This window comes from Diadema setosum, chromosome 21 (genome assembly GCF_964275005.1).
Source record: "Diadema setosum chromosome 21, eeDiaSeto1, whole genome shotgun sequence".
NCBI lineage: Eukaryota > Metazoa > Echinodermata > Echinoidea > Diadematoida > Diadematidae > Diadema > Diadema setosum.
Window position 1 is genome coordinate 26,197,502 of NC_092705.1, and position 17,081 is coordinate 26,214,582.

The window sequence follows — 17,081 nt, forward strand, 5'->3', positions numbered from 1 at the left end:
GGGCTAGCCATCCCCTTTAACTGCTGTCTGGGGCAAATTATTTGTATAGGGCCCCATTTTTCTCTCTCTCTTCTTTCTTTCTTTCAATCAACAACAACAACAAATCCATAAGTGGGTGGCTCTATCATTGTTTATATAGTAAAACCTGGTGAAATTTACTGTCATTATTTTTTTCTTTATTTGACTCAGATATTGATGCAACTTTTACAGTCCTACTTTTATAGACCCACTCTGTCTCGTTAGAATTAGCTTGATCAAGACGTGGATTTGCACCGTTATGCCTGACTTTGCAATTCTGTATATACCTTGCAAACAACATACCCCGGCATGGAAGACCAGCTTAGCATAGCTGAATATGGGCTATCCAGCCATCTTCTCGGATGGAAAATGAACAAACAAACAAACAAACAAACAAACAAACAAACAAACAAACACTTTCCTATCACGCGGATCTAGCTCGTCCGTTCGGTGGTTTCAAATTTATTCTTTTTGTTTTGTTTGTATGCTACTATGTAAGACCAGCTGAACTCTCTGTCGGAGCAAAATAATGTAATCACAATTTGTCATCTCTTTGACCGACCGTAAGTTCTAAACCACACGAGGTACTACAGTGTAGTACCAAAGATCCTAACTAGTAGTAGTATCAAGTCAAAGAAATTGGTACAGTACACTGATCTCCCCTCTGAGATCAGTGGTACAGTACTAGTACACTACCAGTAAACGAGATACAGCGTAGGTGGCGCTTTTCATTACACAGTTTCGTGGAAGTACCCAAAATGGCAGCTTCCATTTGGAAATTCGGAAGGCTCGTTTTGCCAAGGGCAAGGGGGTCAACTCGAAATGCCAAGGTAATAATACACATTTTTGCTTGATCGCCTAGTTTTGCATGTCCTCCATTTTGTAATTTTTGTTCTTTCAAGGTGTGATGTAAACTATTGTAGATATAAATCAGAACAGTACCATCCAGCGCATCGACCGGTCTCGCGTACAGTCATAGACACTGAGCAGCCGCCCGTACAACAGCCGTGTCTACGGAGCGGAGCTACGGTGTGAAATCTACCGGAGCAGTGTTCAAAAGCCTTGCCCTGCCCTGCCCCAAGCCGGTATCGGTAATGGCCCCGCCTGCTGCTGCACTGCACTGCATGCTGCATGCTGCTGGATGCATGCTGCCTGTCAGTCTGTGGTGGTGCGATGCACTTACATTCAGTTGGAAGAAATATTGCAAAGCTAGTGACAGTAGTGTACTTTCGCACCTGTTTCTAAATTGAACTCCAATTACAGTCCAATATCCTCCAGTCCTAGGTAAACTAATTTAGAGTAAAACACTTGCATCTGCATCTGATTCTGAGCCTCCAAAGTCGAATAGAACTTAGAAGTTTGTTTTAACACTTTGATAAACATGTTTAAAAATGTCAGAAAATCATCAGAAAATCTTGATCACTGGAATTGCTGCTCTGTACACATGCAGAGTATGAAATTAATATGTTCAGTGCATGCTTGTAGGGTCAATTTTGGTCTTAATGTAGTGACACATCGGCTCTATCTACTGTACTATGGTGTCGTTGAAAAGCTAAAATTTGTTTGTCCCTTTTCCTCGGCCAAGTCTCTTGCATTGCATTGTTGTAGCTTGATGAAGCGGTCGAGCGCCTGTGCAAACATATGCCGCCACTGCGGTCCTGTATCTTTTTCTTTTCTGTCTTTTCTTCTTCCTTTTCAGGTAGAATCTACTCTTAAATTACTCCTTCCTACCTATCAATCATTTCTGTGTGATTTTCTTCTTGTCCAGCTTTCTCGATTTTGTATTTAATTGCCCAATTGTTCTTTGCTTCCTTCATGGGTTGTTTTTCCCCCTCCAACTACAGTGTACACAAGGGTCTTTCCTTTCTATCCTCATGATATTTTTTTTCTCTTATGCGTCGTTCTGATGAATCCTTTTCTTTGTTTTCTTTTCAACCTGTCAATTCTTTCTTTCCTTCGTTGCTATTCATCTTTGCTTTCATCCAGATTTGATTCATCTCTCATTCTATTTATTCTACCAAGTGCTTCCTTACTTTCAGTGTATAGGTTTTTTTCTTTATAGTAGATTCTAGTTGTTTTTCTCTTTTCTTTACAAACATATCCATCTCTCCCTTGCTTTCGTTTATAATGAAAGTTTCTCTTCTTTCTTTCCTTCCACTAACTTTTAGTGTGCTCTCTATTTTGTTAACCTTTCGTTTCATTTTTTCCAGGTTTAACTTTTTAATCTATTTTCTTTCATTTCCTTTTCCCCCTTTTCCTAGCCTTCTCTTTATATTCTTTCACCCTTGTCTTATAACCACATACACTTGTATTTCATAATCTTCTTTCATTCACACACACACACACACACCCTGAGACACACACAACACGAACAACCCCAATCCTCAATCAATCGCTACCGTGACCGGCGGAAAAAATTATTATCCTTTTAAAGGTACCATAGAAGAACTTGTCTTGGTGAAGAGATAGCTACATCTAGATCAATTGCGGCGCTCTCTGCCATGATGCCGTAAACATGCTTTTTACACCTTGCTGCACTGTCTGCTCCCTTGCAATGCAGTGAGTTGCTGCGATCGACATTATTCCGAGAAGTGTCAAAGTGTCAAAACAGTGAAAATTCCATTTCTACTGGACTTGAATCTCACTCAGATGCAAATATTCGAGGCTGTTGGATATTTAGAGTGAGTTTGTGCATGTTTGGAGATCAATCGACAAACAGGTGCAAAAGTACACAAGAGCCAAACACGTCAAAAACTCAAAGTTATACCGTGCAGTGTTGAATTTACTTGGGCTGTCCTTTAAAATCTAAATGAAATACATTCTCACAATTGATCCTTATCAGCATTCGTAATTTTCTGATAAATGGACCAACATGTGACTGTACTCTATTTGAGATCTGTTTAACGTAACTCCTCCTTTATTTTTAAACTCTAAACTTGTGTGGAGTCCAACATACAACATACATGTGACAATGAGTCTGTTTGTAAGGTTCCATGACATTTGCTCCTGTGACAGTTACACCCATGAAATATCCGCACGCAGAGCCAAACATAAGTTCTACCCACAAACATAATCCTAATCCTAATCCTCATATTATACTAAACTTTAAACCCTATCATAACCCTAACTCTCAAGCCTAAGTCCTTGAAGAATATAAGACTGGAGCAGCTAGTGCAGGAGCAAATGTCATGTCACCGTCTACAATAACCAGTGAAGTTTTAAACATATTTTGTTTTTTCCATGATGATAATCTCGTTTAGGTCTTGGACACTGCCTCAGTTCTTCCCCGTCAGTGTGACCAGCATCATCGGAACTTGTCCATTCATGAGTACATGGGGTACAACCTCCTGGAGGAGGCGGGCGTTCCCATCCCCAGGGCCGAGGTAGCCATGACGCCACAGCGGGCTTATGAGATTGCCAAGAGCTTGGGTGAGGAGAGAGGAATTCTCTTTATAATGCTCCCTCTTAAAGGGGCGGTGTAGTTCTGGTTGAGATGGGGATTCAAGTTTTAACTCTCTGCGGGATACTTAGAAAACGCTTGAACGAAATATCAAAGTTCATATGATTCTAAGAGGAATGAAAAGTTTATTTGATGAAAATCAGTTTTGAAATGGTTTAGATATCCAGAAATAAAGTGGTCCTAAGAAAAGATGGGTCCTACTTTTTATTAGCACCACTTTGTTTTCCTTTTTTTTTGGGTGTATCACCCATTTCAAAACCATTTTTTTTTTTCACATAAACTTTTAATTCCTCTTAGAATCATATGCTTTGTAATATTTTATATAAGTGGTTTCAAATTATCTCAGAAAAAGTTAAAACCTAAATGCCCATCTTGACCAGAACTTTACCACCCCTTTAAGGTGGAGTCATATCACATGTTGCTACATTTTGTATCATTATATAATTCAGGTACTGTGACAAACTGCAAGATCCTACATGGACTGAGCAAGGAGTATGTTACAGAGATAATTATTATTAGCAATGCTCAACACTGGCACCGGTCCGACGGTCTTAGAATGATGAAAATCACTGTCGGGCCAGTTACTTTTCAGGGATTGCCAAATTTAGTTGTCAAACATGACCAGTAAAAAAAAAAGAAATAACATTTTTGGGGTGGAAAAAAAAGAATAGAACCAGTATATTTCAGGCTTGGACCAGTAAAAAAAACAAACAAAGAAGAAAAAGTGGTCTAACAGGGTTAGGTCCAACCAGTAGAGAAAAATGAGTTAGTGTGCACGCCTGTGTAATAAGAATGATCTTGAGAGTAAAGTACCAGTACAGTAGTATTTAGATCACCATTGTCAGCTAAGCTTGACATGCTATTTCATCCAAAGAGGTAAGTGTCTATAACCTCGTAGTATTGCATACAGTTCTAAATGTGAAACTGAGGTAGGTATGTGTGTATGTACATATGTATAGCCAGCAGTAACATCAGTGGGTAGGCTTGAACTGAGGACCTGTGATATTGAAGGCAGACACACTTGGTCCAGTGAGCCACTGAGCCACCTCGCCCCTCCATGGGTCTAACTCGCTCTTTAAGTCTTACCCTCCCTGCTCCTACATACCACAGGCTCTGAAGATGTGGTGGTCAAAGCTCAGGTTCTAGCCGGTGGCAGGGGGAAGGGTTCCTTCACCAGCGGGCTCAAGGGAGGTGTCAAATTGGCCTACTCGTGAGTATTCATGTCAACAGTTTCTACACCTCCACAAAATGAGAGCAGGACACCTGATGTATTTGTGCGTTAGCTTGCATACTGTATCTTATATAAAGATTTTGCAGTGTGAAATATGGTGCGTCAGTGCCGTATGTTATTCGTTACCATGCAAACTGAAATTATGAATAACAACTAGAGAAAGATGATGTAGTTCACAGTGCTTTGTAGACTGAGTACAAAGATACAGTTCGTGCTCAAGGCTGTGCTTGAACTCATAACAGTTTGTGGTATGTTGATATCTCCCACCACTCACTTAACCCGATGAGGACTGGCTGATTTTACTACAACACGCATTTCCCAGAGACACATGTCCAAGTATACTCGGGACCTGTCCTCAGCGGGTTAATGTCATGCAGCCTGTTTCAAGATGACGGTAATGGAATATTGCTGGCATGTTTGTAGTCGCTGTTTTGACAGAAATAAGAATTAAATCAATAAGCTCACATGCTGAAATTGGATGAAGTGAATTTTGATTCTGAAGCAGCGATGCTTGAATCCTCGAAAAATGTGCACGCATCATGTGCTTTCTTGATGTACAGATGAGGTCACTATTTTGTAACTGTAGTCGTCAGACTTTTTAGTGCAGAACGGAAAGGACTGTAACCGTATGTAGGAGTTACCTGAAGTATTTGCTTGACTTCATTTCAGATGACCAGTTCTTGAAATTACCTGGTACAACTTTTACCAAATGCAACTGCCGGATCAAAAACACTATGCTCCATACTGCTTTGACAGCACTGTGGAACGTTGATTTTTTTTTTGTTACTATTATTATTTTTGATTAATTTACAGCTTGTTCCTGTTTGATCTCTTATGAGTGAAGCCTTGGAATTTTGTTGATTTTGTTTTACATTCACTTTCCAGACCCGAGGAAGTCAAGGAACTGGCCACCCAGATGATAGGAAACAAGTTGATCACAAAGCAGACCGGTGAAGCAGGGAGAATCTGTAACTCTGTGAGTAGACTCTGCTGATAGCCCCAGACTTTCCTTTCTTTCTTCGCACTGTTTCCTTGAAGACATGCAACTCTTTCATTGACATTGATATCGCACAAGAGTGCAATGCATGCTTCACTATTCTATCCACTGGCTTTAGTTGCTTTGAAAGTGGCAAGAAACAGTATCTGCAGGATCTGTTTTTTGTGTAATTTTGATTTGCTTTTGAGAAAAATTAAAGGGACTGTACAGTTCTGGTTGAGGTGAGGATTATAGCTTTTAATGTTTTGCGAGATAGTCAGAAACCACTCTATGAGATGTCCAAGAGCATAAAATTGTAAGAGGAATCAAAAGTCTATTTGATGAAAATCGGTTTTGAAATGATGGAGATATCCAAAAACATTGTGAAACAAAAGAGATCCTAATAAAAGGCTTGGCCTTTCGCCTTTTATTATTATCACTTTTTTTGATGTCTCGGCCATTTGAAAACCAATTTTCATCAAATAAACGTTGAATCCTTATTAGAATTACATGCTCTTTCATATTTCATAAGAGGTTTCTCATTATCTCACTTAGAAATGCTATAAACCTGACTCTTCCCCTCAACCAGTACTGTGCAGTCCCTTTAAATCTGTTCAATATTCTTTTGTGTTTAAATTTGGACATTGTTTTACTATGATGACCCTTTCACTGCATGCATTTAGTGCATGTAAATAATGCATGCTTGCAAATCCACCATATTTATGTGTTGTTGGTTTTTTAAGTATTAAGTATTATCTTAATCTATTTCTCGCCATATCCTTTAGGTGCTGATCTGTGAGAGGATGTATGTCAGAAGGGAATACTACTTTGCCATCACCATGGAGAGAGCGTTTATGGTGAGATTCCCATAAAAAAAAAAAAGAAGAAAGAAAGAAAGGAGAAATTATGATTGATTACGGGGGAAAATGTATTCCTGTGGACATACAGGATGATTTATGGGAGAACTTACAGAAATTCCTTAGGCAAACTTTGCTATAGTCATGATTGTACTTAAAAAAAAGTTTTGTATGCTATTACATGCTACGTAAGGGTTAATGGTTAACGCACTTACAATATGTACACACACAAAAATAAATGTTGGAAAGCTAACATTTTGCATTCAATTGTGTGCAGAATGAGCGGGGGGGGGGGGGGGGGGATAGGAATTCATTCGAATATTAAAGTAGAAAAGAGATAAGAAGTATGTAAGTAGCTGAACTAAACTGTCCAACGTTGCAATGAAAAAGAAGGTTTTTAAATAGAATTATCAGGGCTAGTTTTTTTAGTAGAATAGAAACATTAAACCAGTTCGGTACAAGGACCTTCCAAAATGTGACTGCAACATACGCCATTTCAGCATGAACAGAATATGTGATATTCCGAACAAAATTTTGAACATTCTGCACAAATGTTATGTCGTCCCATGTATGTAGTAGAGTTCAGATGGGATTTGGTATAGGAGCTTAAAACAATGGCGACATAGTGTTCCTTTCTTGTTGCCATGACGACAGGGACCAGTGTTAGTAGCCAGCTCTCAGGGTGGTGTCAACATTGAGGATGTCGCAGCCGAGAATCCAGATGCAATCATCAAGGAACCCATTGACATCATCGAAGGTAATACCATCTGCTTGTTTTCTCTGTTGGACGGAAATTCCTCTTGGTGAATATGCAAATATGAGTTGTCTGGTCTGGTGCGGGGTCAAGCATGCATTTGTGTGTGGCTGCAGGCGCTTGTGCTCTTTTAATCTCCAGAGAAATAACTCCTTAAATCTGCTGTAAAACACAGTATTTTGTGCGGCATGAAATTTTCGCGAATTGGAGCCAACGGCCTTCTTTGTGGCATGAAATTTTCGCGAGTTGCTTATAACATTCAATGCATATAGTGTAGACAAGAACTTTCACATGCATTTTAATTTCGCAAATCTTGGCTCTCATGCAATTTAAATGCACTCGAACATTCCTTGTTTTGCAGTATATGATAAAATGTTGGAGATACATGAAAAAGGGAAATTTACTTGCACACACACACATGCACGCACACACACTTACACACTATGTGCATTGTTCAGATGGGACTACAAGCGTGTTTTGAAATTGTCAGAAAGTTTGTGCTTACTGAGTATTTAACCTGTTGAGGATGAGCTGGTTTTGCTATAACATGCATCTTCCATAGACACCTGCCTGAGGATACTAGGGACTAGTCTTCAATAGGGTTAAGGACAAGAAAACACTTTAATATAGAATGTGTTTTGTAGACTGAGATTCTTAGAAGTTTTACCAATAATTTGTGTTTGTATGGTCAATTCTGTTTGAAATCTTTGAATGAATTATGCCATTGCAGGAAGCGACATTTCTGTAGGAAGTATACTGTTAAGATATCAGTGTATTCAAGTAAAAAATAGGGCTATGTTATGCATTGGCTATATTCTTCACATTTTGAGTACCTCACAAGCCTGTATAATTAGTACAGACTTACATACTGTGATTGATATGTCATGTATTGTTGTTGTTTTTTTTTCTCATTTCTGCTGGTACTGTATATGCTTATCTGTCCCATCCAGGTATTCAGAGATCCCAGGCAGAGAAGGTAGCTAAACTCATGGGGTTCCCAGACAAGGCCATTCCACAGGTGAGTCTTGGGAGATTTAGCCCAGCAAGCCCTAGGGAAATTTTGCTTTAGAAATTATCATCTTCTTCTTATCAAATTGGCAATGCTGAATTTCATCCCATATCATATATTGGAGAAGTTTCGATGAAACAGCTTGCTTGTTTAATCATATATGTGCCTCTGTAGTGATCACATTAAATTAAATCCAATAAACAAACAGTTACATGGCGTGTTATATTTTTGGTGCATCACACATTGTATTACAGGGTGCAAACAGCTCACCCAGCATGCATTTCGTCCCCATTCAAAGTTTTTGGATACACTTGTAACTCTGTGTGCCACAGTGTAAACCCCCTGTGTGTCACATTATTTTGAGATCACAACGCTTGAGCACTTTGGGGGAAATATTGTTTTCAAAGCCATGTAACTTTTGATAGAAGGGTTTATGTTGGAAATGCAGTGCAGCACAGTTGCAGAGAAAATTGCAAGCATTCCTGTGATGTAAATTTCATGACAAAACTATGGCTATGATGCTTTCAATTTACTTTTGCATATTGCAATTTTTTAATTGGTTTGTGTCATGCATGGTTGTGTGTTGAGCAGAATTTGCCAAGTCGGCAATTTGTCTACTGAGTTGGGCACACAACTGTGGCACAAAGAGTTCCCAGAACTTCATAGCTTATGTCTTGTCATTTTAGATGGGGGAAAGGATTTTATGAAGCACATTGTAGGGGATGTGTTTGAGATGTAAATCATCGTTGTTGAGTTGTGTTTTTTGTTTTTTCACAACAGGCAGCAGACACGTTCATCAACCTGTATGAGAATGTCTTCATGAAATACGATGCCACCATGGTAGAGATCAACCCACTCACAGAGGACAGCAATGGAAATGGTAATGAGCTGCCGAGACCATCAGCAGTGTCCATGATTTACTAATAATGAGATCACAGAATGGTCTTTAAAGGAGAACTACGTATATTTTTCAGACATTTGCATTTGAACATCTTCAAATTGGTTATATAGTGCCATCCTGCTATAACAAACAAGATTGTAACAAAATTTTTGATACAACAAAGTAAAATTGAGGGCCCCAAATTAGTTCTACTCAAAATAAGCTGAGTTAAGTAATTTTTGTGAACTCTGATTAACGCTTCTTGTTCATAATAGTTGTGTGTACGATTAGCTACATTTTTATTTACAGTGATATTCAAGTAGACAGCTATATATATACTATGTGACAGTAACCACACAAGAATGTGATACTGTAAAACAAGGAATGTTCATGTGCATTTTAATTTTGTGAGAGCCAAGATTCGCAAAATTAAAATGCATGTGAAAATTCTCGCTACACTATTATATGCATTGAATGCTAGAGGCAACTCATGAAATTTCACGCTGCGAAAAAAGCCGTCGGCTCCAATTCACAAAAATTTCATGCTGCGAAAATATGTGTATTGTGTTTTACAGTATTTAAATTTTGGTATGCAATTCACGTTGCTGATGCTGTCCTCCCATTTTACCCAACCTCCCAGTCCTCTGCATGGACGCCAAGATCAACTTTGACGACAACGCGGCGTTCCGCCAGAAGAAGATCCACGACCTGAGGGACTGGTCCCAGGAGGATGAGAGGGAGGTCATCGCTGCCGAGCACAACCTCAACTACATCGGTCTTGACGGTGACATCGGTTGCCTGGGTGAGTGGAGTGGATGGAGTCACTTCATGACAAGCGTTTGGTGACTGGTGTGGGGAAAAAAAATGACTTTGAAATTGAGGGGCTGCTGTTGCTTAGTGCTTGAAAAGGCGATGAAACCAAAATTTACATGTGGGTTGAGTGAATGCAGGAATGTTAGTAGAACACATCAGTGAAAGTCTGAAGAAAATCAGGCAATCTGTTCAAAAGTTATGAATTTGTAAAATTTTGGTGCAGTCATTGCTGGATGAGAAGAGTATTACAGTTTGTGACGTCACATATGAATAAAGATGTTGAGTAATATGAAGAAACTCCAGCCAAAAATTGTTTTGAAGCTAAAATGTACACATTCCCTCAACTTGTTTTCAAGGGCTCTTTCACTATGCTAAAAAAGTGTTCAGAATTTTCTTTGTATTTTTATGCCTCCGCCACGAAGTGGTGCCGGAGGCATTATGTTTTCGGGTTGTCCGTCCGTCCGTCCTTCCGTCCGTCCGTAATGAATTTTGTGGACAAGGTATACTAATGAAACTTGGCATGTATGTGTATTAGGGGGTGAAGTTGTGCCTATCAACTTTTGGGTGCACATGCTCAAGGTCAAAGGTCAAAAGGTCAAGGTCAAATACATAAAATTTCACTATTTCCACCATATCTATTGAATGCCTGAATATATTTTCTTGAAACTTAGGGTATACATGTATTACCCAATTAAGATTCTCTGGTGAAAGTTTGGGTCATGAGGTCAAAGGTCAAAGGTCAAAAGGTCAAGTAAAAATATTAAAACTTCTTTTTTTTCTGCATACCTTGGAAAATTGTTCAAGGTATCTTCATGGAACATAGTATATACCTATACTGACTGGAAGTGATTATCTAGAGAATGTAGGGTTCATGGGGTCAAAGGCCAGGGTCAAAGGTCAAGTGCAACACTTCAAAATTTTACTATTTCCCTCCTATCATGCAATGCCAGCAGGGTTATTATTTTTTTTTTTACACTTGGTGTATGCATACATGTGTAACCTAATCAAAATTCTCTGGAATGTTTTTTTTTTTCTTCTTTTTTTGCCTCAAAGGTCAAAAGGTCAAAGATCAAGTGAAAGTGCTGAACTAACTTTTTCCTCCATATCTCGGAAGTGGCTCAAGTTATCTTGAAACTTAGTATATATTATGCATGTTCTACCTGAAAGTGATTATCTTAAATGAATTTTAGGGTCAAGGGCCAGATGAAAATGGTAACAATTTACTATTCAATTCAGAAATTGCACTTTTTCTCCACACCTGTACCTTGAAAATTACTCAATGCCTACATGTATGAATGGGTCAAAGTCGAGTTACAGTCCTTAAATCCCTAGATACATGCTCTCCTATTCATCCAATTAAACCTAGGTCAAGGAAGGTGAACATTCAACACATTTGTGACAAACTTGTCATTTCAATATTTTGCCAATTTTGTGAAAATGTAGTCACACATTGTCCACATGTACTATCTAGACCTATTGGGAAAATCATGCATTATGGCGGAGGCATACCAGTCGCCAAAGCGACATTTCTAGTCTTTATATTGTTCTTCATATGGCATGTCACAAAATCCATGCAGCTTTGTTAACCAGTATAGTTGTGCTTGAGTTAAGATTTTGCATCATCTTTGTTTGAGCTAGGAGTTAGGTTTGTGTAAAGGGTATGAATGAGTTTGTAATAACATCTGACCAGTACCATGTGAATCTGATGTGTGACTTGAGTTGACCATCCAGTTCTTTCCCCCCCCCCCCCCTTTCTTTTGTCAACCTCAGTGAATGGTGCTGGTCTGGCAATGTCCACGATGGATATCATCAAACTCCATGGCGGGACTCCGGCCAACTTCCTTGACGTCGGCGGTGGAGCCACGGCGGAACAGGTCAAGCAGGCTTTCAAGCTCATCACTTCAGACAGCAAGGTGAGTAGAGTTCCTCATCCAGTCCACCCTACTGGTAGTCATGTGCAAGGGTTTTCCTGTCCACTAACAGAAAACACAATGTATGGGACTAGCTGTCGAAATTACCAAGCAATGGGCCCGTTGTTCTCCAAACAAATTAGATTTGTAAGGTAATGGTAGGAACGACTATAAAGCAAGAAATGTTTGCAGCGTTGTAATTTTGTGAATTTCGGGAGAGTCGAGATTCGCAAAATTAAAATGCATGCAGAAGTTCTTGTCTACACTGTAGGTATTGAATGCCAGTGGCAGTATGTGAAAATTTCATGTCATGAAAAAGGTTGTCAACTCCAATTTGCGAAAATTTCATGTCGTGAAAATATCTTACTTTACAGTAGCTTATCATTCAGTACATCTGCAACTGACCATCTAATGCTTCATATGCCAATGAGTCAAGTGGGCACAAAGTCCGCACACATACCTATGGGCAGGGAATCAGCATGGTAGGCGGAGGGTTGATATTTGTTGTTTGTATGCTGTGGTCAATGTCAAGGTTCAAGCCATCCTGGTCAATATCTTCGGAGGGATCATGCAGTGCGACGTCATCGCACAGGGAATCATCGCTGCTGCCAACGAGCTCAACCTTAAAGTGCCCATAGTTGTCAGGTTACAAGGTGAGCATATTGGGTGATGTTCATTTTTTCAAAAGTTCATTACTCTGAAGGTATGTTATTCCACAACACACACATTCTGTATACAGTTAAACTCGCATAAGTCGATCTTCTCGGGACTGAGCAAAACACATCGACTTAGGCGATTTTCGACTTGTGCGTAAGTCGAAAAAAATCGACTTACAGTTTCACCACAGGTACAATGTACATACATGTATGTTTAATGTACATGTATGTTGTCTACTCTGGAGCCGAGAGCTGGAGCGGTGTGCCGCAGCACGGGTCGCCCAGCAGGGCCGCGGCTAACTTTGCATGGACAGTGCATTAGTATTGGCACAGGTCCGATTACTTTACACCCTTGTTAAACCTTGGGGAAGTGAATGTGAACGATATTTGAGCAGTGACTGATTCCAGTTTACCATACCGTGGCTTGAAATGCGTGTAGAGGTGCAATTCCGATTTACCCGTGCCCATAACTTCCCCCCTACTTTCCGCTTTGAAAACTCAGCTGCTTCATCCATTATACCACTCCACTGCACAGCGCTGCAAATGCCAAGCTACATGTACACTGCAAGCTCAATACTGTACATGTAAATGAACGCATGTGTACTGTACGAACGCTGTACGTACGTAGCGCGGCAGCTGACAGGGCTGTACCAGCGGACCTCCAAATACGAAGAGAGTTAAACGATCCCATTCGATCGCTTTGAATTTTGATTTTAGATCATTTTTTTTTTTTGGTCACCTCAAACTCATCTGACAAACAAAATAATGATGAGTGATAAATAATGAATAATAAATGACAGTGATATATTACACAGTAAAATCTTATTCGACTTAGGCACAGTGAATTCAGTGGTTTTTCCGTGAAAGTGTTCTTGGGATTTCATCGACTTAGGCGAGTATTCGACTTACAAAATTCGACTTGTGAGTGAATTAATACACGTACGTCAATGGGGAAAGATCAGGACTTTTTAAAATTATCGACTTACGCGATTATTCGACATATGCGACGTCGACTTAGGCGAGTTTAACTGTACCTAGATGTTTGTTCATCCAAAAATGAAATAGGGTGCGTTAATCTGAACATTTGTGGTGTTATTACAGTATTACATTCAGAATGAGAAATGTAACCAAGCATATTTGCCCCGATCCAAAATGAAAATGCTTGCCACGTACTTGTGTTTAGCATGCACTCAGGATTCGTATACATCAGATTCTCTTTATGATGCAGACTTTTGGGATTAACACGTGTCATGTTAAGACTGTGTTAGAAATCCAATTATAGTCACTGCAGTGATGTGAATAAATAACTCTTTCATGTAATTGAAGAGGCAAGAGAGTATCTGCTCTGTGAATCTGTGAAAACTCACTGTCGGTATTTGGATACATTCCCGCTGATCATATGCTACATTAATTTTGACAAAACAATTTAGAATGGTACAGTGATGATACGTTGATACGCCATTTCTATCATTGTGACAGACCTGTTGCTCTTACAAAATGGTCTTACGAGCTGGTCTTACAAACTGGTCTTACAAACTGGTCTTACAAACCGGTCTTACAAACTCATGGGGTCATTCACATCGGCTTGATACTTGTGCTGAATATATTCATTGCTACATATTGGCTAACTCTTCTTTGTCACACACGTTTATCTTGGTCAGGCACACAAGTGGACGAAGCCAAGGCGATTATAGCAGCTAGTGACCTCAGAATTTTGGCCTGCGATGACCTCGACGAAGCGGCCAAAATGGTGAGTGAGGCAGCCGACCGTGTGATCTTGTGAAAGCCCAAAGCCTCTGTGCTCATGCTTTTGCTGTTTGTAATGAGCACATTTATAATGTTAATACGAGTATAGTTTTAACTCGTTAAATGATGGACCAATTGATGGACCAATAGATGGACCCTATTTTACACAAAATTGTGTAGCATTTAGAAGATTGATTGAAGGTTTTCATCATAAAGCCAGAAGAGGTTATTCCTAACACAGTGCAAGGTAATCTAACACTCCACTTTGTATTATTTGCCAAGCTCTGTTACGAGCTTTCAATACTTTAGCTAAATTTGACATAAGTTGTATAGTTAGCAAACCCACTCAGATGTAGCGATGTGCCTCAAACCAAAAGGAAGGCCATGTCATCACAATTGACAAATATGTTAGTTTCCACAAATAAGTGCCAATCAGTGAAGAAAACACTAGAAGATTAAGGGTATTCAGCAAACATTTCCACTCCTTTCTGTCTGGGAATGTGTGGATACAGATCAAAATTCATTGTAGATAAGTGGTTGAATCGGTGATATGTGCAGAAAACAGGACTATAGCCGTAGTCCCACTATGCGAAACTATACCTAGTTTCACTACCCAGTGTGACCTCGAACTTCCTGAGAAGTTACCTGTAAGGCTTCCTTCTTAACTATGCATAGTTTTGTGTAGTGTGACTGTGCATGGCTGAAACTTTGAGAGGTTTGTCACATGATTTTATAGGGTGCATTTTTGTACACTAAAGGAGGGCACAGAGTGTTCGCCTGTGTGGGGCGTACGTGTTCAAGACCAAAACTTCTGTATTTTTGCATCACTAAAACTACTTGTAGTTTTGTCTTCAGTGTGACCTTGTGCTCAAACTTCTCGAAGTTATTCGAAAGTAAACTATCATTACCTCAGGGTAGTTTTGCATAGTGTGACCACAGCCAACAAGTTGCCATAATCTCAAGAAGGCTCACACTGTACCCCCGGTAATCCCTTGCCCATGTCTTATTCTGCATCAATCGTTGCTCCCTTCCAATCCAACATTTTTCAATCCACTTTCTCCCTCCTCTCAGGTCGTGAGACTCTCCACCATCGTTGGCCTGGCCAAGGATGCCCAGGTCGACGTCAACTTCCAGCTCCCTCTTTGAGAAGGACGAGGAGGACGAAATCGGGCGAAGCACAAAATTATCAGATGTTTTATTGATTCACTTTTGAGATAGTTCATAGGAAACACGTGTGTATTATATGAGTACTCTTTTCATTGTTTCCTGCCCAATCGCAATGTCCATGTATTGTTTTTTACCACTCTGGAATACAAGTCCTGTAACTTAGCTGAAATTTTGTTTCCCTCAGAAATTTTACGTTTTGGTGAAGTCACTACAATTTTTCATTTCAGTATTTAACGCCTCTTCCCTTTCAACTTTGAACATCCAATATGTGAACCATGTGCTCGCTCTTATCGTCACATGCCCTGAATTAAGTTCTGGTTGAAAACTTAAACAACTTTTCTCTTTATAGAGTAAAATTGGAGAATTCATACTCACAGGGTGTATTTAACAGAAGAAAATGACTACTACTTTCAAGATTGCTCAAATTGATAATGATTGTTATCTATTTCAAAGTAATGACTTGCAGACTTCTGATATGGGTTTTGTAAAAAGTTCCAAGAAAATCTGCATGGCATCTGCTGTGAATCTTTGAGTCTATGATTTGATTTCTTCTTAGGGCCAAACATAGAAAGCCTTGCCATATTTTCATCAAAGTAATCGCTTGCGAACCAATTGCCACTGGAAAATCCACAACACAAAGTTTTGTGTCAATCTGTAGAGTAGCATGTATCCGAGTTTTGCACAGGGTATGGGGGAAGAGATTTGATATTTTATTTATCTGTTTCTCAGAAAGATTTCCACCATTTCCACTATTTCTGAGCAAAAAATGATAAAGAAAAAGAAGAAATGGAAACCTTGAAATGAAATGTATAAAACAGCCTATCCATAAATTGAATTATCGTATCCCCATATAACTGTGGAAAAGAGGGAGACTTTACGCATCAGATGGGTTTTGTTGTGTGACTGTGCAGGTAAATCTGCCATCCTCCTGGCTTTCTTCACACGAGAATGAAATATATGTTGGTATCATCGTGTATGTATATGTATTATATTATATAACGTGCAGTGGTTCATGGGACTGTAGACTGTTGAGGCAGACCGTCTGTTTAAACAAGACTGGCTTATACGATCGATGAGAGAGACCGGTTGGAGAGTGAATCTGTGCATTACGTCTTTATTATAGGACCGACTCTGTTTTTCTGCCACAGTGTTGTAATGTATGTGGGGGCCGCACACAGCATGGTGCTGTTGCGACTGTTTAATATGCAAAATGCCCCCTTGTGGGTGACGACAGAGGATTGAATAAAATGAGTTTATCTATGAGAAGTGTGTGACAAAATCTCTTTTTTTAAAAATACCATTCCTAAAACATCTTAAAGCCCAAACAAAGTTCTGGTACGCCTGCAAAAGTTGTCAAATTTTGCTCCAAAATGTGAACGTATGCCAAGGAAATGTGCAGAATAGCGCCGTAATAACAAGATATTCGATGGGTAACGACGAAAATGGGAAATATTAACCAAAAACGTTCAGTCTCAGAACTTACCCGAACGGGGTCAGGCTAGACTCGGACTCGGGGATAACTCGGCCTTGCTTTGCGTGACGGCGGGATGAGTTGTATTGATTGTCCCTCTGGATTGTACAGCGTTGTACTATGCATATGGGAG

General features: G+C 39.6%; 1 protein-coding gene across 1 annotated transcript; it reads left to right on the forward strand.

Annotated features, from left to right (window-relative positions):
- The first annotated feature begins 767 nt into the window (after nt 1-767).
- Nucleotides 768-16,743, forward strand: LOC140244702 (succinate--CoA ligase [ADP-forming] subunit beta, mitochondrial-like). Its single transcript, XM_072324318.1, has 13 exons — nt 768-848; nt 3,279-3,447; nt 4,589-4,688; nt 5,595-5,685; nt 6,471-6,542; nt 7,197-7,299; nt 8,247-8,314; nt 9,086-9,185; nt 9,826-9,987; nt 11,769-11,911; nt 12,441-12,561; nt 14,226-14,314; nt 15,382-16,743. Exons 1-13 carry the CDS (start codon nt 777-779, stop codon nt 15,454-15,456), a joined length of 1,365 nt encoding a protein of 454 aa, XP_072180419.1. The 5' UTR covers nt 768-776; the 3' UTR covers nt 15,457-16,743.
- Nucleotides 16,744-17,081: the final 338 nt, after the last annotated feature.

Coding starts and splice junctions, on each gene's coding strand:
- LOC140244702 (XM_072324318.1), top strand. CDS start 777: ATGGCAGCTTCCATTTGGAAATTCGGAAGGCTCGTTTTGCCAAGGGCA. Junction 849..3,278: donor GGTCAACTCGAAATGCCAAG/GTAATAATACAC, acceptor AATCTCGTTTAG/GTCTTGGACACTGCCTCAGT. Junction 14,315..15,381: donor TCGACGAAGCGGCCAAAATG/GTGAGTGAGGCA, acceptor CCCTCCTCTCAG/GTCGTGAGACTCTCCACCAT.